At 35.1% G+C, this 21747-nt stretch overlaps 1 protein-coding gene across 4 annotated transcripts in view; it reads left to right on the top strand.

Annotated features, from left to right (window-relative positions):
* The window catches only part of LOC123671562 (CCR4-NOT transcription complex subunit 6-like), an 83447-nt gene extending 62868 nt beyond the window's left edge, over positions 1-20579 (top strand). For all 4 annotated transcript variants that reach the window (XM_045605474.1, XM_045605475.1, XM_045605473.1 and 1 more), the window contains 5 exons: positions 8308-8373; positions 11971-12283; positions 13008-13159; positions 13906-14518; positions 16416-20579. In XM_045605474.1, the coding sequence (XP_045461430.1) occupies positions 8308-8373; positions 11971-12283; positions 13008-13159; positions 13906-14518; positions 16416-16419 (1148 nt within the window). In that variant the 3' untranslated portion in view covers positions 16420-20579. The remainder of the gene's footprint in view (positions 1-8307; positions 8374-11970; positions 12284-13007; positions 13160-13905; positions 14519-16415) is intronic.
* Positions 20580-21747: the final 1168 nt, after the last annotated feature.

Consider the following 21747-nt stretch of genomic DNA (forward strand, 5'->3'; position numbering starts at 1 on the left):
GTATATCGGCAATAACACGGCGAATGTTGTCAAGGGTTTGTGGCTTACCCGCATAGACCAATGACTTTACATAGCTCCACAGAAAATAATATAGCGGTGTTAAATCACAAGATCTTGGAGGCCAATTCACAGGTTCGAAACGTGAAATTAGGCGGTCACCAAACGTGTCTTTCAATAAATCGATTGTGGCACGAGCTGTGTGACATGTTGCGCCGTCTTGTTGGAACCACAGCTCCTGGACATCATGGTTGTTCAATTCAGGAATGAAAAAGTTAGTAATCATGGCTCTATACCGATCACCATTGACTGTAACGTTCTGGCCATCATAGTTTTTGAAGAAGTACGGACCAATGATTCCACCAGCCCATAAAGCGCACCAAACAGTCAGTTTTTTTGGATGTAACGATGTTTCGACATACACTTGAGGATTAGTTTCATTCCAAATGCAGCAGTTTTGTTTGTTGACGTAGCCATTCAACCAGAAGTGCGCTTGAATTGCCAAACCAAACTGAGAATAAATCACTCGACAGCTATTAAATCGGTCGCCATCTTGAACAGTAATGCCAACTTGAAAGTTATATACCTCGAAAAAAACACCTGTTATTACTCTGGAGATATTTACCATCTTGTTGAAATTTTGTGTCAACACATACAGCATCGAAATGATATAGGTATATGAAATTTAACATCAAAATTGATACACATCGATGTCACAAAAATATATTTGAATTAGTGTCAATTTTTGTCCCTGGTATTGTCTCAAACGATAAGATTCAACTCACTGACAACGAATACGTCATTAAATTCAATTCTGCAAAGTTTCGTGGTGATAACATCAGAGTCATTAAAAATTCGAGAAGAACACCAAAAAAAAAATGTTGAAAAACACTGACGTGAAGAAAGGAATATTTGAGCGCTCATTTATTCATGCATCAATGGCACACATGAACCCCACATACAAACCTATATTCAGTTCTGTATTGTCTAAGAGTGCAATTAGCACACCATTGAACAAGCGCTCAGAAGCTCCCGACTCTCCGTAAGTGCTTCCCTCATTTTTAAGTACTAAAACTATCCTCTTATTCTATGCCTCCGATGATGAGCATCGAAAACGTCACAGAAAGCTATCAAAACGATCACGACGCACCACAGAGTTCCTCAACGTCGGAGACTTCAACGACCTGCCAAGCGACAAACACCCACACCTGTTGCTCACAGCTGATACTCCTCTGTAATATCCGGTCGTAAACATCGTCGTGCACCTTTCATGCAGGTCCCTATGTTTACAAGATACAAGGCTTTTTGCTGTCAATGCGAAATTTTTGAAACATAATTTGAAATCCATCGAAAAATTTGGATTCGGTCGTATCCAACGCTTTGGGCGTGGTTTTCAGTGTTTCCACGCTTTTTTGGCGGTTGACAGGCGTCGCGACATTGTTGCCAGATGATCCCGAGTAAACAGAAATTTTTTTGAGTTAGGCAACACTGTTGGATTGTTTCAATGTTGGACATATACATATTTATTATCAATGTGTTTCTCGAATAATTTTATTTTATCTTCACCCAAAATTGTCAGTGTTCTTGTAACGTTCGAATTATGAATTACCAATTCTTATTGAAATTTTATGAATTCTCGCTACAAGTAAAATATTTCCAAAACCACTTCGATGTAACAATCGTTTTTGGAGACTTTATGTATGTATGGATTGCTATTTTCTGTTAACGCTTAAGAATTTTCGAGTCCTATCGATGACATAACTCTTTCCCTTTCTGAAAACAATAATTGTTACTCAATAAGCTTTTTATTAGCTGCAATGAGTAACTGGATATTCTTCCATTTATAGATAACAGTTCTTTATCCTTCGAAAACACAGATCTCTTTTGTTGAGTAATTTTCATTCAAGAGTGCCGTTATATCTTATCTAAGCTTGATACTTTCAGGGTCGATGTGCATATTTAATACCGCCAATTGAAAAAGTGCTTGGTTGACATTTAAAACCACATGAATTGATAAAACCATTCAATAGAATCGCAATAACTGAATATTTTATAGTGGAAATTATTCTTTGAGAATATTCCTCAAACCTCTTTATTGAAGTGTACTTGCAATATAGTTTATGTCATACCAGCTGGTTATTTCGGTTTTATTCCTTAGTCACTAATGTAATTATTAAGTATATTATGCTGAGAGAAATAATTTTTATATCTATTTAATAAGTGTTATTTACAGAACTATAACAAATTATGAACACTATTAACATTTTTTATTCGATTTAATATGAAATTGGCAATGCTGAAAGGATTCTGTTAATGTTAGATTGATGGATTCATGTTTTATTGTTTTATAATATTCTGATTTACCATCAAAGTCATTTAATATTTGGGCCATGGAGAAGAACTCGAAAAAAAAATGTTCCAAAAGATCGGTGAAGTATCCGAATACATCAGCTTAATCAACGAAACGAAAGCCAAATTTCCTTGTAGACAACAACTGAGAGTCCACTACTAATTGCTGTATGCAGCTAAAAATTATTGTTATTGAAAAAGGAGGTTCTTTTCGAGATCGTTATTTACACAGAACGGTTATTCGTGCTTAGTTGTGATTTACTCGGAGTTATAATCGTTTAAAATTTCACATGCAACATCTTCTTGATCTCTTTCGTGAAAGCCTTTCACTGGGTAATTTTTTTTTTGTTCACGGTCGATAAAAGAAGAAAGCTTCGTTTCGATGCGTTCGTGTTATGGTGAAAGTGGAAAAAAAAAGAATTCTCGAGGTGAAAGTTTTCAGTATATACCTAACATTATCTTGAGTGGACATGTTCTTCTCAGCACAAGTCATAAATCACTTCCATATTGTCGTATTGTGACATCGAAGAGAGGTTTTTTGTCAACGGTACCCGAAATTTTTTTTTTTTCAGAATCATTTTCATATCTTTCAAGGGTCAAATCTAGGATTTTCCTGAAAAAAATACATAAAGTGATTCTCGCGAATTTTTTACTGAAGATATTGCAATCCTAGTCGTCAAACTAGTTTTTTACAAGAATTATAACAATAATACAATAATTGCTGTAGCACGAATTCAAATGATCTTCCTTGTATAAGTTAATACTGTTAATGCTTTTATTGAAAACCCATTTTTTTTTCTCTAATGTTTCCTGGAAAGTTTTTATTGTGACTTTAATCGTTCAAAGACACTTACTCTCATTAGAGCAGATTCAAAATACGCTAATCCAGTTTACTTATTATTTATTTAAAAAATCCTCATTTTATGATGATGTTGATTGCGATTTCGGAAATAACGATATGTGTATCTCATAGTAAAAGCATATTCCCGAACTCCAACGTTTGTTGACCTCAGCTTATCGTTAATTTACATTGTCGCCCAGGAAAGTGTCACTTTTACTACCAGATACACAATTGCTTAGTGTCACTATGACTGCCAAAACAATAATATCTCGTCCTTGCAAAAAAACAGTCGTCTTATATTCCTGTTGAATAAATAACTATTTTGATGGAAAATTTCATATTTTGTAAACAAAAATACTTGAACCAAACTGCGTTCGCGAAGTTTAAGATAATTTTGATCGAAAAGTCACACGGTGTCAGATCTGACAGATAAGCAGAGTATTCGAAACTAAATTGGTTCAATTTTCGATATACAAACTTGCTACTGGCGAAGAATGATCGCAGTGTGTCATGAATTGTTTCGTCATAATTCTTGTTTTGATTGCGCTCTTATTTCAGAAGGCAAAATAATAACAATAAATATTGCATTTCGTCTAGATGTCACTTATTTCAGGATTGAGAACTGAAGAAGGTCTTGAAAGAATTCTGGAACTTCTATAATAATTTAGTTGATTTCAACGTGTGTTACAAAATCGAATTGATGGTTTGATAATTTCAGGCAGCTAAGCTTAAGAAAAACAATTTGAGTGAGAAATCATTTTTTTTTAATTCAGGGTGTTCCTAAATTGTAGATGCAAACGAAAATGACAGATAGCTCGGATCATTTTGAAGAAAAATGAGTCCTATAAAGTGCGGCCCCCAAATGCTTTGATTTCGAAATACAGAGTGTTGAAGTTTGATTATTTTCAAGTTTTTTTCTCATGGCACTTTCCCTTATTTTGAATGCAAATCTACAAATGTTATTTTTTCTGGAACAGTAGTTCAGAAAAAGGTGAAAAGAAACTTTGGTCCAGTACTACACTTTTTTTGTTTTCTTCTAGTTTTTTATCTACTACCGATTCAAAGAAAAATTCATTCATGGTTATCCTCAGAAAAATTCAAATTATTATGAAGATCCCAGTAGGTAAGCTGTGATGATTAAATTAATTATTCATTATTAATTATTCCCCCAATCTGTATCGAAGATTAATAAAGATTCGATAAACTGGTATAATCGTCACAAAAAGGTAGGACTACAAGAAACACCCTGTATCTCAAAAACAAAGCGTTTGCGGACTCATATTTCTTTGTACCTTGAATTTAGGAACATCCTGTAGATAATCAACGCTAGTCTTAAATTCTCTTATATTTCTTCTTTCCGGTGAAAAAGGTGTCCTCAAAAAGGTAAATCTAGTTTTGACGAAGAAAAAATTTTGCTGGAGCGATATCAGGACTTTTCAAGAAGATTTAATGGGTTTTTGATCAAATTCACCGAAATTCACTAATCTACCTAATTCCGTAAAATTATCGACTTGTTACTCGTTATTTACAGAATTAATCGACCTGTTATTCCTTATATTCAATCAAGGGTTACCTGTTATTCGTTCCTATTTCCTATAACATATTCTGAAATAACGTGTTGATCAAATAACAGGCTAATTATTTCGTTATTTTTGATAACAGTCGACTTGTTATTCGTTCTTATAACATATTCTGAAATAACGTATTAATCGAATAACAGCCTTCTTATTTTCGATATTTTTGATAACAGTCGACTTATTATTCGTTACTATTTCCTATAACAGATTCAAAAATAACATGTTATCGAATAACAGTCGGCTCAAACACTATTGTTCGTTTTTATAACATATTCTAAAATAACGTTTAGAAAATCAACTTGCTATTCTCCATATTAACAATTAGTTACTATAGCATATTCCGAAATAACGAAGTATTCACATAACAGTCGACGCAGCTACCAGTTATTTTTCCCAACGACGACGCGGCATCACCGGGTCAATTTTCCCGACACGCTCCGTCGACTTTCCCACGCGCGTCGTCGTCGTCGTCCACTTGAAACGTTATCGAGCGTCGCGGTCGCACAGTCCTCAGTGTCCTCACCAGATGGAAAGAAGAGAAGCCAACGGACGGACGGACGGACAGAGTAGCAGGACACGCCTCGTTACCGTCGGTCGCTGGAACTTTCTCTCCATCGCTGTTGTTGCGACTGGCACACATATTACCCGCAGACTGTGCACCGTCATTACCTGAGCCAGTCTCGATGACGGTGCACAAAACGACAATTGTCTTGGTTAACGACACGCTCCGAGGATTAGATGGGTGATGGTGATGACTGGAAGGATTTATGTTGCTACGCGATCGACGCGGTCGAGCTGCGATGATAGCCAAATTCGTCTCTGGTTGTCCTAGTACCCCGAATCTTCTCGACTACTGCCAGTTGTCCTAGTAAACTATATCTTCCCAACTACTACCCAAGTCGTCCTAATATCCTTGGTCGTTTCAATTTGTTCGACTATTTCAAATCGTTTTAACTAGCCTTAGTTGTCCTAATATCCCGAATCGTGTTATATTGTCCTAGTACGTTAAGTCGTTTTAAATGCTCATGTTGTCCTAGTACTCTAAATCGTTTCAACTACTCCAAGTTGTCCTTATATCTTAAATCGTGTCATGTTGTTTTACTACGTTGAGTCTTTTAAAATGCTCATGTTGTCCTAGTACTCTAAATTGTCTCAACTACCCAGAATTTTCCTAATACCCTAAACCGTACAACTTCTCTCATTTGTCCTAATATCATAATCTTGTCATGCTGTCCTAGTACTCTGAATCCTCTCAACTACTCCCAATTTGTCCGTATCTAAACTACTTCTGGTTGTCCTAATACCCTTATCAAGCAGTCTTGTCCTAGTACCATCAACCGTTTCAACTTCTCCAAGTTGTCCCAATATTGTACATATATTGTTTCAAGTTGTCCAAGTACCTTAAATCGTCTCAACTCCCCAAAATTATCTTAACATTTTAAATCGTCCTAGCCACTGCTTTCTTAGTACACTAAATGTTTCGAGTTGTTCTAGCACCTTGAAAATCTTAAGTACTACATTTGCTTTCCCAGTATCCTTAATGGTCTTGGGTACGCCTAGTTGGCCTAATACCCTAAACTAGTCTCAAGTCGGCCCAAAATCCTAGATCGTCTTAAATACTCCCAAGTTGTCCTAGTGCAACTGTAAGGATGAATGGATTAAGCTACCGAGCTGTGATTAATACTTTTTTATTGGCGGAATTGAAACATATTTATGTAGACGACATTTATATTCAATGAGACGACGCTACGTGCCTTACAAACAACGGAACAATCGCAATTTTGCAAAAAAAGTGTATAAAGATCTTGGTTTTCTTCATTAGATTATGTAACAATGTAAAATTTGATGAACTAACAAAATCACCATAACAAACTATATTACTGATGACTCAAACTTCGCTTGGGTATAGATGATACAATCACAATCCCTTTAAGCAGGATCTGTAGCTTATCATTTCCCGGTATTTTATTCACAAAATATTTGCATAATTACCTTCGACAAAGCTATTTTGAAGAAGGAAGTACTTACTTGAAAAATGATCATACCCAAAATCATCTCAAGTATTTATATCGTTCTAGTACCCTTATTTTCTACTGATTTCCATTTCGTCAACTCCACTTCGTACTTTTAAACTATTTTTACTGATTTTGTTATTATATTTAAAATGTCAATAAGAACCTAAGTGGTCCTCGTACCCCAATTTTTTATTAGTTGGCTTACATCAACTTGGCCTCAGACCCTGAACTTTTTTCACTCTTATACCTGAAATGTGCACTAGAATTTAAGTTATCCTCCTACCCTAATATTTTACTGAAGGAATCACATACACTTCGCCTCGCACCCTAAACTTTTTTCACTCATATCACTCTCATACCTAAAATGTGCACAAGAACACAAATTGTCCTCGTACCCCAAACTTTTTTCACTCTTGTCACTCTTACACCTAAAATGTCCACAAGAACTCAAGTTATCCTCGTACCCTAATATTTTACTGAAGGCATTCATTAACTTGTCGTAACCTAAAAATGTTTCACTCATGTCACTCTCATAACCAAAACGTGCACAAGAACACAAGTTGTCCTCGTGCCCCAAGATTTTACTAGAGGCTTTCATACACTCATCGTCGTACTTTGAACTTTTCCCATTCTTGTCACTCTTATACCTAAGATGTGCACAAGAACGGAAGTTATCCTCGTACCCTAATATTTTATTGAAGGAATTACAAACACTTGACATCATACCCTAAACTTTTTTCACTCATGATATTCTTATACCCAAAATGTGCCCAAGAACTCAAGTTATCCTCGTACCCTAATATTTTATTGAAGGAATTACATACACTTGACGTCGTACCCTAAACTTTTTCCACTCATGTCACTCCCATACTCAAAATGTGCACAAAAACGCAAGTTTTTTCTAGTACCCTAATATTTTATTGAAGGAATTACATACACTTTCATCGTACCCTAAACTTTTTTGACTCAAGTCGCCCTTGTACCCTAAAACTTTTTCAACCAGGTCGTTCTTGAACCGATAATATTTACCCGACGCGTCCTTGTACCCTGAACCTCACTTGGCGAAACGTACCGACGCGTAACGGAGGTTCCGTACCCGAATAATCGGGTCGTACCCGAAATCGTACTCTGTTGCGGAAGTACCGAAGCGTTCTTCGTACGTGACGATACCATCGCGCGAATTCTTCCAGCTAATCCCGTATCGATAGCGCACGATTGAATTAATATCAACAATCATTGTCGACGCACCGGCAATCGTATAATGTCACTATCTCGTCGCTTAGTAATGGCCGTTTCTTAGCAGGAACAGGCCCAGATAAAAAATTCATTACCTCGTACGAATCGATGATCGGGCCTCTATTGTTACGGCAGGAACCTTGCCCAGACCTTCGCTCGGGCCTCGAAGAACAATAAAATATCGCGTTACACGCGACCCGACTCGGTCGAATTCCGACACGTAGTTTTCGATTTTTTTTTTTTAGTTTTTAAATTTTTTTTTTTTTCAACATGGAAATGTTTTTGCTTACAGTGAATGCGCCGAGGCCACCCGCACGCCCATGGATACCATTGGCTAGACCCTCTGGCAATAGGACATGTGAGTAACGCACTTTTTTTTTGCTTTGTGTCGATGTAAAGATGTCCATTGTTTGTTTCGGGCAGTGTATGCAGGTGTTTCTTAATTGGAGGTTCACACGAAGAGGGGTGATTAAATTGATGATTTCAAGGATAATAAGTGTTATTGAAGTAGGTTTCAAGGTATAGGGTGATGAAGTTTGAAGTTTTTTCGTCGTACAATCTGATTTTTTTTTTTCAGTTTAAATTTGGCAAAGGTATTACATTCTTATATATACGCGAAAGTCCACAGGATGCATTTTTTTCTGGAAGAATATCCTTTTTCCCTCCAGAAATTTTGGTGTTACGCTACTGGTAGTTCCAAAAATTCCATAAATAGTCTTTGTTTTATGCATGAACCAAAAAATTCACCAGCAATTGTTAGTTTCGAGTAATCAAATCAATCTCCTGCTGTTTTAAATCGTAAAAGTGTTTTCAAAACTTGTTTTGGTAATTATGTAAATACTGTTTTATATATACAGGATGTTCCGTCATTGACGCGACTCTGTATTACAGTTAAGCGCTGAAATTTTCGATTTTTTTGATACAGTATCATTAGGCTTCATTAGAGCTACATTCTCAAATTGTTTGGAAATACAAGGGGTGTACCAAAAAAGTGTAAATGACTAAATGCAAAAATATGTTTTTTCTTATGAAACAACCTGATTTTAAGTGAATTTTCAGATGGCATGGAATAAATTAACCAAAGTTTATTGGAAGTTTCATATCCAAAAATTGGAGGGTGGTTTGAAAAACCTAATAATTTCTAAATAAATAAATGTATTCAAATGAGATTTAAAAAGTGAATACTAGAAGAAGAGCGGTTAGTATTGACTTTTTGATAATCAGTGTTCGAAATGAGAAAATGAATTGATGAATTATTCACATGTTAATATCGGGCTTATTCCAAATGGTACCTATATTTTACATTATTGGTTGGTAGAGAATTCTGCGAAGATACTTAAATTTTCTTCCTAATAAAAAAACTAAAATTCATGCTGTGCCATTTGGAATAAGCATGTTGTCCCATTTTGAACAATCAGTAGAATTCTCGATGATTATCAAAAAGTCAGAACTTACCTCCGTACTTCTTGTATTTACTTTCAAAATCTCATTGAAATAAATTCATTCATTTCAAAGTTATTAAGTTTTTCCAAATACCCCCAAATTTACGAAAAATTTAAATATCCCAAAAATGGTTAGTTTTAAGCATAATTATGAAACTTCAAACAAACTGCAAGAAATCAAAAAATTTAATTGACTCTTTTTTATATTTTTCAAACAACCAGAGTTATCTAGGAAAAAGGGGAAATAGTTCCTGAAACGATATCACCCTGTAGATTTTCACGGGCAATTGACATGTCATATGTGAGGAGATTCTATGAGAAAATGACCTTGAGAAAACTTCGAACACCCTCTATCTCGAAAAAAAAAACATTTGAAGAACCATGTTTATCGTACTTTTTTCTTTGTTTATATCTCCAATTCAGAAACGTCCGATTATAATTTCCAATTTTTATTGTTGATCTATTCTCTTATCGGTTATTGCAGGTTCAACGAAAAATTGAGAAACTCTGTTACAAAAGAAAGATTACCTCGAATTCGCCATATGATAAAAAGTTTACAGTTCGAATTAGTCACGTTATTATTTATTTATATTCTACATTCACGTATTTCGACTTGCTGCTACCTTTGTAATCGTAATCCATTCGCACATTGCATAAACAACAAGTAATTGGCAGATATAATTAGATACCTTAAGGAATTAAATAAACGGAAAGATAATTTAGCGTTCATTTTCATTGAACATCTTAGCTGGGAAGTGAATTAGTCAAAGTAATCATTAATGGGTACTTTTGAGACTATTAAATGATTCTGAGTACTCTAACATTCTTTATTTACTTCAGAATTCAAGTACAAACAATCGGTTTACATGTCAAATAGTATTTGTTATTTATTCAAACGAGTATAATATCTGTAAAGATACTTAATCACTTTTAAAGTTCCCCTAAAAAGTAAATATCCAATCAGAAGTAAAGGAACGCCCATGTAAATCAGTCCAGTCGATTCTGCAATTCTTTTTTAGGATATTTTAAAAAATATACAGGGTGTTCCACTATTGACGTGACGCTCTATTACGGTTGAGTGCTGATTTTTTTTCCACACAGTATCATTAGGCCCCATTAGAGCTACATTCTCAAATTGTTTCGAAATATGTATACAGGGTGTACCATCTGCTGCTGTTAGTTTTGACAAATCAAATCAATCTCCTGTTTTGAATTGTAAAAGTGTTTTCAATCCTTTTTTTTTTGATAATTCTGTAAATACTATATTATATATACAGGTGTTCCATCATTGACACGACACTCTATTACTGTTAAGCGCTGAAATTTTCGAAAGAGTTTCATCTGGCTCCACCAGAGCTACATTCTCAAATTGTTTGGAAATACACAGGGTGTACCAAAAAAGTGTAAACGACTAACCGACGTATGTTTTTTTTTTGGAACAGTTTTTTATTGAATTTTCAGATTGCATGGATAAAAGAACCCATGTACTTCATTTTTTGAAATTTTACATAAATTGGAGGGTCTTTGTAAAAACCTTACGATTCCGAAATTGATGAATTTGTTTGAAAGTGATTTTGCAAGTGAATAAATGAATAGCGGAGGTGAATACTGACTCTTTGATAATCATTCAAAATATGACCCATAAATGACTTATTCAAACTTTAATATCGAGCTCATTTCCAATGCCTGTATTTTATTTTTCATTAGGCAGCAAATTTTATTGTCTTCGTAAAATTCTCCACTAAATGGGAGAATAAAATATAGAGTGTGCATTTACAATAAGCCCGATATTAACGTTTGAACATCATTTTGAACACCCACTAGATTTCTCAATGATTATCAAAAAGTCAGTTTCTTTCGTTCTTCTAGTATTCACTTTCAAATTCTCATTCAACTAACTAAATTCATTTCGAAGCTATTGGATTTTTCAAAAGAATCTCCAATTTATGAAAAATCGAAATATTTCAAAAACGGTAAGTTTTAAGACAATGCAACTTTAAACAAACTTGGGTTCATTCATTCTATGCAATCTCAAAATGTAATAAAAAACAGGATGTTCTTTAAAAAAAGTATGTTTGGTCATTCACATCTTATTTTACCCTGTGCAAATCCCGAATAATTTTAGAATGAAGCTCTAATGGAGCAAAATGAAACATAGTCAAAAAAATTTGAAAATTTCATCTTGTTTATTTGAGGCAAACCGAATTTAGATAAAATCATGAGTCTGTTTTGTTATTTTTTTCCTTCCTCGAGGTATTTGTGCGTTGAATGTAGAAATAATAAACCATAGTCTAGTAAAATTGCAGTGTTTTTTCTTTGATAAAATTATTCCTGAGGTACCCATGAGTAGTCGAGTTCTCTATCTATGTAGTTTGTCTACCTCTAAGCCGTTCAGTTTTTCAGAAACCGTTCGTAGTTCACTCCTTTCAAATGCTCGATATATTTAATCGATAATTAACACTTTTTCGAACGTGCAGCGCTCTGAATTCAACTAATTGCTCCTCATTCCGCAGGCATCTTCACGGTGATGTGTTACAATGTGTTATGTGATAAGTATGCCACTCGACAAATGTACAGTTATTGTCCCAGCTGGGCCCTAAGCTGGGATTATAGGAAAAAAGGAATATTAGCAGAGATAAGGCACTACCAAGCGGACATTATCAACCTGCAAGAGGTGGAGATGGACCAGTTCTACAATTTTTTTTTGCCAGAATTGAAGAGAGACGGTTATAACGGCATCTATTCGCCGAAATCAAGGGCGAAACACATGGCGGAAAGCGAGAGGAAATACGTAGACGGCTGCGCCATATTCTTCAGGACATCCAAGTGAGTTCCATACCAATTTCCACTTTATTCCAACGTCCCTTTTTTTTCTAATTTTCGTGCCTTTTTTTAATTTCCGTGTCTTTTTCTAATTTCTGTCCCTTTTTTTCTAATTTCCGTGCCCTTTTTTAATTTTCGTGCCCTTTTCTAATTTCCGTGCCCTTTTCTAATTTTCGTGCCTTTTTCTAATTTCTATCCCTTTTTTCCTAATTTCCATGCCTTTTCTAATTTCCGTGCTCTTTTCTAATTTCCGTGCCCTTTTCTAAGTTCCGTGCCTTATTCTAATTTCCGTGCCCTTTTCTAAGTTCCGTGCCTTATTCTAATTTCCGTGTCTTTTTTCTAATTCACAAGTCATTTTCTGTGCTCATCCATCGGGCTGACTGGCCGTGCCTAAAATTTAAACGAAACTGGCACGCCTTCGTGCCCATTTCAATCTCTCATATAAACATCAAAATAGGCATGAAGACGGCATGTCCATTTCGGTCCTGTTTTTATTTTGAAGATCAAAGACTAGAACTGAATAAGTAAATCTGATTCCCGAAAACGACAGTGAAATAGGCACGAAAACATCGTGCCTATTTCGTTCTATGTCTGTACGTAATAATTTGATACCTGACATAAGCATCAGAATAGGCACTAAGGCGAAAATAGCAATTCTCCTTCCAGGGGATTTTGTTCCGTTGATTTCATAATTTAAAAACTATAATTCGGTTGATTTAATTTTCAGATTCACACTGATAAAGGAGCACCTGGTAGAATTCAACCAATTGGCAATGGCGAATGCGGATGGTTTAGAACACATGCTCAACAGGGTCATGCCTAAAGACAACATAGGCTTGGCAGCTCTTTTGCAAACGACAGAGAACGCTTGGGACAACGGTAAGGACCTCCACTCAGTTCTGTCATTGACGTCCTCGAATATAATCTGCCATTAGTGTCAGTTGTCGTTTGGTTCAAAAGGATATGTGGTTTTCTTTAATTGTTACCTTCAACATTGATGAAAGCTTCCTTGAAATGTCTAGAAATTGACAGCCACTTCAATGTGTGACAACTGACATTGATGAAAGAAAATGAGCTCTATTCACTACATGGAACGCTCAAAGCAGCATAAAAGTGGAGCCACTAGGTTAGAAAGAGGGGGAAGTGCTGAATGAATTTCCTTCTTAGTCATACTACCTTAGTGATTACACTTAAGGTCTATTGTTGTCCCCATCAGAGTACTTCTCGCCTTCCAGTTCTAGAGTTCTAATGAACTCCAGTATCTGGGATGGTCTCAAAGAGGTTCCATCCTCATTCTTACTCGTCCAAATCGTTTTTTGTATTTGCTCACCAAGGCGACACATCCTGTGACCAGATTCTTTTTGAAAGTGTGGTTAGTGCATTTCTTTTTCCCCGTCTTAGTAAAGTTATTTTTGATGTATTAGGAAGATTCACTTGGTTAGAGAAAACCAAGGTCTCTGAATTAATTCTCACAAAAAAGATAAGTGCTGCCACTCTCTTCCAAAAACACAGTAGCTTCAAAATGTTAACATGTAAACAAAGCAGGAGCACCCTTTCTGTTAGCGTATAGAGTTGGGTAATCCAATGATGGAAGCCTCGCTAAAGACGTCCCCTTCTGGTTCTAGGTCTGGCGATCCAACAACCCATATTGGTCTGCACGGCACATATCCACTGGGATCCAGAATTCTGTGATGTTAAACTGATCCAAACGATGATGCTCAACAAGGAGCTGAAGAGCATACTGGAGAATTCGGCCAAGCTGTTAAAATCGGTCGACGGATCGTCGGTGGCCGCTGAAAACATACAGCTGGTCCTGTGCGGTGACTTCAACTCTCTGCCAGATTCTGGTGTAGTTGAATTCCTTAGTACCGGTAGGGTCTCTCAAGACCACAAGGACTTCAAAGACTTGAGCTACAAGCAATGTCTGGAGAAGATAATGAGCTGTGATAAACCCAATGAATTTACACATTCCTTCAAGCTCGCGTCTGCGTACAGCGACGACATCATGCCCTTCACGAACTACACCTTCGATTTCAAGGGTATCATCGACTACATCTTCTACGCTAAGAACACGATGACTCCATTGGGTCTGCTTGGACCATTGTCGTCCGAATGGCTCACCCAGAATAAAGTCATCGGTTGCCCCCATCCTCACGTGTACTCCGACCATTTTCCACTGCTCGTAGAGCTTGAGATGATACCAACAGTTTCTCCAATCAATGGGATCATAGCACATAGGTAAGTTGTCTTTCTGTTTCAAGTCATCAAGTACCGATCATCTCGGATCGATACCATAACGCATTGAGGGTGTTTGAGTAAAAGTGCAGGTTTCAAATGGAATACCCTTCATTTTGATTGTGTTGCTGCGATTCAGGATGGAGAAGAATCCAACAAAGATCATAAATGTTACTAACCCAACTTTCTTAGAAATATAAAGTGTGGCATTCACAAGTATGTACGTGTTACTACAAAATGTAACAAATAAAGGGTGTTTTTTTAAAGCTATAGAACTTAAAATTGCAATAAAACAACGATGGATTATTCGATTGACATGAATTTTATTTATCCGCAAGATAATCTTGTGGCATTACATTTTAAATATGATTTCTGGCAAATGACCGCCACGGCTGGCTCGGATGTAGTCCAATCTGGACGTCCAATTTTCGATTACTTTTTCCAACATTTGTGGCCGTATTTCGGCAATAACACGGCGAATGTTGTCTTCCAAATGGTCAGGGGTTTGTGGCTTATCCGCATAGACCAATGACTTTACATAGCCCCACAGGAAGTAGTCTAGCGGTGTTAAATCACGAGATCTTGGAGGCCAATTCACAGGTCCAAAACGTGAAATTAGGCGGTCACCAAACGTGTCTTTCAATAAATCGATTGTGGCACGAGCTGTGTGACATGTTGCGCCGTCTTGTTGGAACCACAGCTCCTGGACATCATGGTTGTTCAATTCAGGAATGAAAAAGTTAGTAATCATGGCTCTATACCGATCACCATTGACTGTAACGTTCTGGCCATCATCGTTTTTGAAGAAGTACGGACCAATGATTCCACCTGCCCATAAAGCGCACCAAACAGTCAGTTTTTCTGGATGTAACGGTGTTGCGACATACACTTGAGGATTAGCTTCACTCCAAATGCGGCAGTTTTGTTTGTTGACGTAGCCATTCAACCAGAAGTGCGCTTCATCGCTAAACAAAATAAAATGGACGTAGTGCGCGATACGTATTCCGCACAGAACCATTATTTTCGAAATAAAATTGCACTATTTGCAAGCGTTGTTCAGGCGTGAGTCTATTCATGATGAATTGCCAAACCAAACTGAGAAATGAGAATAAATCACTTGACAGCTGTTAAATCGGTCGCCATCTTAAACAGTAATGCCAACTTAAAGTTATATACCTCGAAAAAAAACACCCGTTACAAACAGAAATATAACATGACACATCATATTTAGAATAGAGAGAAACGAATTTTGGTCACTTTCACCATCTTGTAATATTGTTTCATTTTCTAGTTATTATTTAAATGCCACATTTTATATACAGGTAGAGTAGACATTTGTGTGTTTGGAATGCACAATATCTGGTTGAGCCTTGAAGGCTGCAACTAAGTGGTGTACCAACTAAGATGTCTAAAACACTGGTGTGCTCACTTACTCTTGAAAAATCTTGAAATTAAAGTGGCGATTTTTGGATTTTAATGATACTGATAATGGCTCTCACTCGTATTTCTGTCAAAATCCTTTTGAGGTTAAACCAAAAGTCAATCAACTTTTGACAGAACATCATTTGATGCCTTTGATTTGACCAATCAACGGCATCATTTTAAAATTTTGTTCTGTCAAAAGTTGATTGAATTCGTTGTATAGCGCCACCTTGAGGAAGAAAAATGAAAAGGTACCCATGCCGGGCAGAATCGCCAGAATTATCTTAAACAAAATCTAATCAGTGGACGCACCAGTATTTTAGAGTTCTTAGTACCAACATATCGATATGTCATGACATGATCAATTTAAATCTTGCGCTCTTATTGAAATACCCTGCAATATGGTTTGTAACGATTATGTTTATTTGACATAAACATGAATCTTTAGAAGGTCATGTAAACCTTTGTTGTTTTATAGGTAGCAATCAGAAGAATGTGGTAACTAACCATTGTCGCCTTTGCATTTGCTGTACCTGTACATCTCGCTGTTGAGATCATTCTCGTGTAAATGGTACCTGAGCAGCGTCCCTTTTTCAACAACCATCACCTCCATTAGCTGTACCATCGTCTTTCCTCTCTCTATATCTCTAACGATTCGAGGAGTGTGACAACCAAAATATACACACATTAAATGTGTAACCTCTGAAATTATCCAATATATTTCATAATTAAACTTGACAATAGACGAATTTATTAGTCTTCAGTTGCTTGTATTCTCTATTTTAATTTAACACATTTGAGTATTAAGTGTTTTTTTGATTCTCGTTTTGATTTGGCCATGAAATTTATGAACTTATATGGCACGCCCTATTTACACCGGTTAATTGAAATTGTTGTGTTTTTCAAAAACGATCGCGCTGCATTCTTTTTAATTAATATTGACCGTTCACATTTTATACTGGACGATCGATTCGAACGCAATGTACAGTTTGATTCTAAATGAAATTTAACTTATTTAGATGATCATCGAGCAACCACCAAACCCTGTCTCATTTATAAACGTACGCACATTTTATTTCGAAATTTTTTTTTATTCCTCAGTACCAAAAATTATTCTCTGTTTTAAGTTGTTGGTGTACACTATTGTAAATTAATTGATGTGTCTGAGTGATTTTACAATAATAAACCCTTTTATTCGATAATTTTTAATTATAATCTGATAGTGAATCTTGTGTGAAATAGCTTCAAGATTTCAATGAAGAAGAAAAGAACGAGGCTAACTAAACTGAAGAAAAATCTTTTATAATCCGTAAAATCGATAAATTCGATATCGAGGTACATGTAATTGATATTGAACGTCTAAAATAATACTGGCAATTATCAAAGATATAACTGTTGTTAATATTACCAATACTCGTGAACATCTGTGTTATGTTATTAGTGAAATAAATTGTTGTTGTAATTTTCTTCTTTGATTATATTCGAAATGTTGAATCATTTTACATTCAATCTACCCTAAAAATAATATCTTGATTGTTTTGAATATTCAGTATTTTTTCCAATCTCGAAGAAAAGGTTTCTTTTTTAATATTCAATGGAAAACAGCCATAAGTGTCGAATCCTCTGTTGTTCCATTTGTTCTTCATTAAAGAGCTTGAAGTTCCACATTAATGTAATTCTTTAATTCTTATTTTTTTTTCTTCAACGTTACCTGGTAAAAGTCGTGCAATGTTAGTAATCAAGTGCACGATTTTATCCGGATAGATACTCTACCAATGAAAACATTTTTTTCATTCATAATAATTCGAATTGTCGAAAGTCAAGCAAGTTGGATTTTCATCGGTAGAAAATTGATCTTGATGTTTCTTATCTGTAAAAAATGAATGATTTGTGTCTATACGCCGCAACAAATGAAGATCTGGTTCAATTAATTGATGTGATGAATTCGAAACTTAATATCGGTGTTAAAATTATTGTCTAATTCGAGTACCGATGTTTATTCCCTTAGTTGATTCGACTAAAATGTTTCAATAGAACTAAACAATTCAATTCTGTTTCATCTTCATTATCCATTTGAAGTAAACACACTTAATTTAGCGTTTGACGCAAGTTTCGCCAACAAAGTTGTCATCATCAGGCACTTGGTTAGACTGCTAACCTCAACATTAATTTAATCTAGCCTTCTATTGGCTAGAATTTTTACCTCCAATACTTCAAAAATTCAATTAAAAAAGTAAACAATGGATTGTTGGTAGACGTTTAGTCATTATTAAGCGAATTATCTGTCTTTATACACATTTCTAAACCATCTATAGTATTCAAAAACGTTTTTTACAAAATTTTAAGTTTCACGATTAAGTTCATCGATTGTCCCAATAAATCATGTCCAGTTGTAAAAATGTTATTATCTGTTGCTGATTTATTTATATTTTTAAATACTTCTTATATCTAGTGAGTATATTCGTAGTAGTTTTTTCTATGTGTACTGTTTCGCAATCTGACCGTTTGATTTCTTGGATACCGGATTTAAATTTTAGAAGAAGTTTATGCCTAATTATTTTTTACCTATTTCATTTGCTGTTCTATGAGCTTATTTTATGTTGATTTTCTTAATTAAATTTTGAAAGATCTTCATTTAAGAAATTCAACATTAAACTGAACAATTTTCTGGTTATACTCTTTAAAATCAAGTATCTAAGGAATTTAAAGATTGCGAAAAAATATGCATAGGATAGAATACTAGGAATATTCTTACTTGATATGAGGGATAAAAGAATAATAAAATAGATAAATCTGCAATAACTGATCACATTATAATGACTGGATATGCGTATTGAAAAATACTTCAAAATTGTGTATAAACACTTTTTTAAATGCAATAGAAAAGTGTATACAGAGAGATAATTAGCAAAATAAGGACTTAACCTCCTATTAATAACCCACAATTTACTTTGTTCAATAGAATTATGAAGGATATGCTGGTCAAAATTGTAGACAATAGTTAGGTTAGCTTAGGTTAGGATTGCTGTTGGGGTTAGCACACTAAACATTTCGCATGTTTTTGTAAAGTAGTTAGTGACATGTAGTTTCTAATGGACCTCTTTGTTGTCGAATCGTGAGTCAAATGTATTCTGGGACAAAGTACAAAGTGCGGTTACTTCATTTTTCATACATCGAGTCAACACTGAACTCGAATTACTTCATATACATTATCCATATCGAGAAATGGTCAAATAGTCTCTTCAAACATGATACAGAACCTACGCCTAAACATTTTGAACCTAACTATCCAATAATTCATGTATTATTTCAATGGTACTGTTTATTGATATTTCGTTTGCTACTCACTTCTTGTTAATTTTGTTCAGGTGACATTAACTTTCTTAGTCATTAGTGGTATATTTTATTGTGATCAATTTTTGAAGATGCAATAAGAAGTGGATATCCGAGCTTTTTCTCCGAAAAATTGCAGTCAACGATTCATGCAGATAAACTTTTTTGTAATTCATAAGGTGTTCTTTTTATACTTGATCATTTAGCATAGTGGCATTCATTTTTGTGTACGATTTAGGAAAAAAACTGATGCAGTTGAATTCTTCATCACGAATATCGTTCATTAGCCTCATTTATTTGTTAGGAAACAGTTTTAGTAATCCTCTCGACAACAGACAATAGTACAAAATTTTTTAAAATTATCAACTTATGAGTATATTCAACATTTCCGGAAATAAGTGGAAAAGTTGAATATGTCATAGGATCTTCAATAATTGTTGAGATGATTACGATCTGTGAAAATTCAAAGACTGATAATTCAGTTGATTTTTCCTAGATCTTAACTAAATTTTAGAAAACATCAATTATTAAGATGACTGAATGTCATATAATTATAACTTGTATTTCAATATAGTTTTACTATTCGTTATTAAGTTATTAATAGCTCGAGATTTTTGGAAAACTTCAAAAAATTGAAGGCATCGTGATTTTGTTATGAAAAAGAACTATGAATCCCTTGTAAATTAAAATCCACAAAAAAGTATCTATTATATTTTTTATGGCTAATTTAAAGGTTGTGCATTTTTGGATCCAACTACAGAGTTCAACCTATATGAATTCAAGTGTATAATAAAGAAAAAAATTTTAATATTAGTTGTAACTTTTTGGTATTTCTCTCCGATCTCTTAGTTAATTTGAACATTTTTCTAGTCAGTGCAAATGGGGAAAAGCTGCAGTTGGATCCAATTTTATATCTGTATGTAAACGCAAATGACTGATTTAAGACGAATTGAGAAAATATTTTATTCTGTAACAAATCGGGACAAACTCTTCTCAAAAGAATTTTCTATTTTCATAAGTGATATTTTCCTGTTTTTGAGGTTGAGACTTGTTTGAATTTATTTACTTAATCATTTGTTTATTACTAGGAAACCACTGTAATTTTTGATTTTTTTTTTTTTTTGGGAATGTACTAAGTACTTGAATTATCGAAATTTATCTTCATATACTCTCCAGATCTCAATTTTGTAATTTTTAAGTAGTGCTTAGGTGAAGGACAATGGTTTTAAAGTATGTTTAATTCCTAGTGTTCCTTGATCGACAAAGTATATTATTATATAGATGAGAAATAAAACTCTTGGACCATAAATGACTTGTTTCATTTGCTACTCTTGTAACGAGCATTCATTAAAATTCGTGGTCAAGAGTGCTGTGGAGAAATAAGAGTTGATTTTCTGTGATTATAAGTAGCTCTTAGCTTGTACCATATATAAAGGATGTTTTTTTTTAGAGCTATAGAACTTGAAATTGCAATAAAACAACGATGGATTATTCGATTGACATCAATTTTATTTATCCGCAAGATAATCTTGTGGCATTACATTTTAAATATGATTTCTGGCATATGACCGCCACGGCTGGCTCGGATGTAGTCAAATCTGGACGTCCAATTTTCGATTACTTTTTCCAACATTTGTGGCCGTATATCGGCAATAACACGGCGAATGTTGTCTTCCAAATGGTCAAGGGTTTGTGGCTTATCCTCATAAACCAATGACTTTACATAGCCCCACAGAAAGTAGTCTAGCGGTGTTAAATCACAAGATCTTGGAGGCCAATTCACAGGTCCAAAACGTGAAATTAGGCGGTCACCAAACGTGTCTTTCAATAAATCGATTGTGGCTCGAGCTGTGTGACATGTTGCGCCGTCTTGTTGGAACCACAGCTCCTGGACATCATGGTTGTTCAATTCAGGAATGAAAAAGTTAGTAATCATGGCTCTATACCGATCACTATTGACTGTAACGTTCTGGCCATCATCGTTTTTGAAGAAGTACGGACCAATGATTCCACCAGCCCATAAAGCGCACCAAACAGTCAGTTTTTCTGGATGTAACGGTGTTTCGACATACACTTGAGGATTAGCTTCACTCCAAATGTGGCAGTTTTGTTTGTTGACGTAGCCATTCAACTAAAAGTGCGCTTCATCGCTAAACAAAATAAAATGGACGTAGTGCGCGATACGTATTCCGCACAGAACCATTATTTTCGAAATAAAATTGCACTATTTGCAAGCGTTGTTCTGGCGTGAGTCTATTTGTGATAAATTGCCAAACCAAACTGCGAATAAATCACTTGACAGCTGTTAAATCGGTCGCCATCTTGAACAGTAATGCCAAGTTATATACCTCAAAAAAAAACACCCGTAAGTTTTCAGATCCAAAGTATGTAAACAAATGTTAGTGATATGGTACCAGCTAAGCGTTACTCGTTGTCACAGAAAATCAACTCTAATTTCTCCACGAATTTTAAATAAC

This window comes from Harmonia axyridis, chromosome 1, assembly GCF_914767665.1.
Source record: "Harmonia axyridis chromosome 1, icHarAxyr1.1, whole genome shotgun sequence".
Taxonomy (NCBI): domain Eukaryota; kingdom Metazoa; phylum Arthropoda; class Insecta; order Coleoptera; family Coccinellidae; genus Harmonia; species Harmonia axyridis.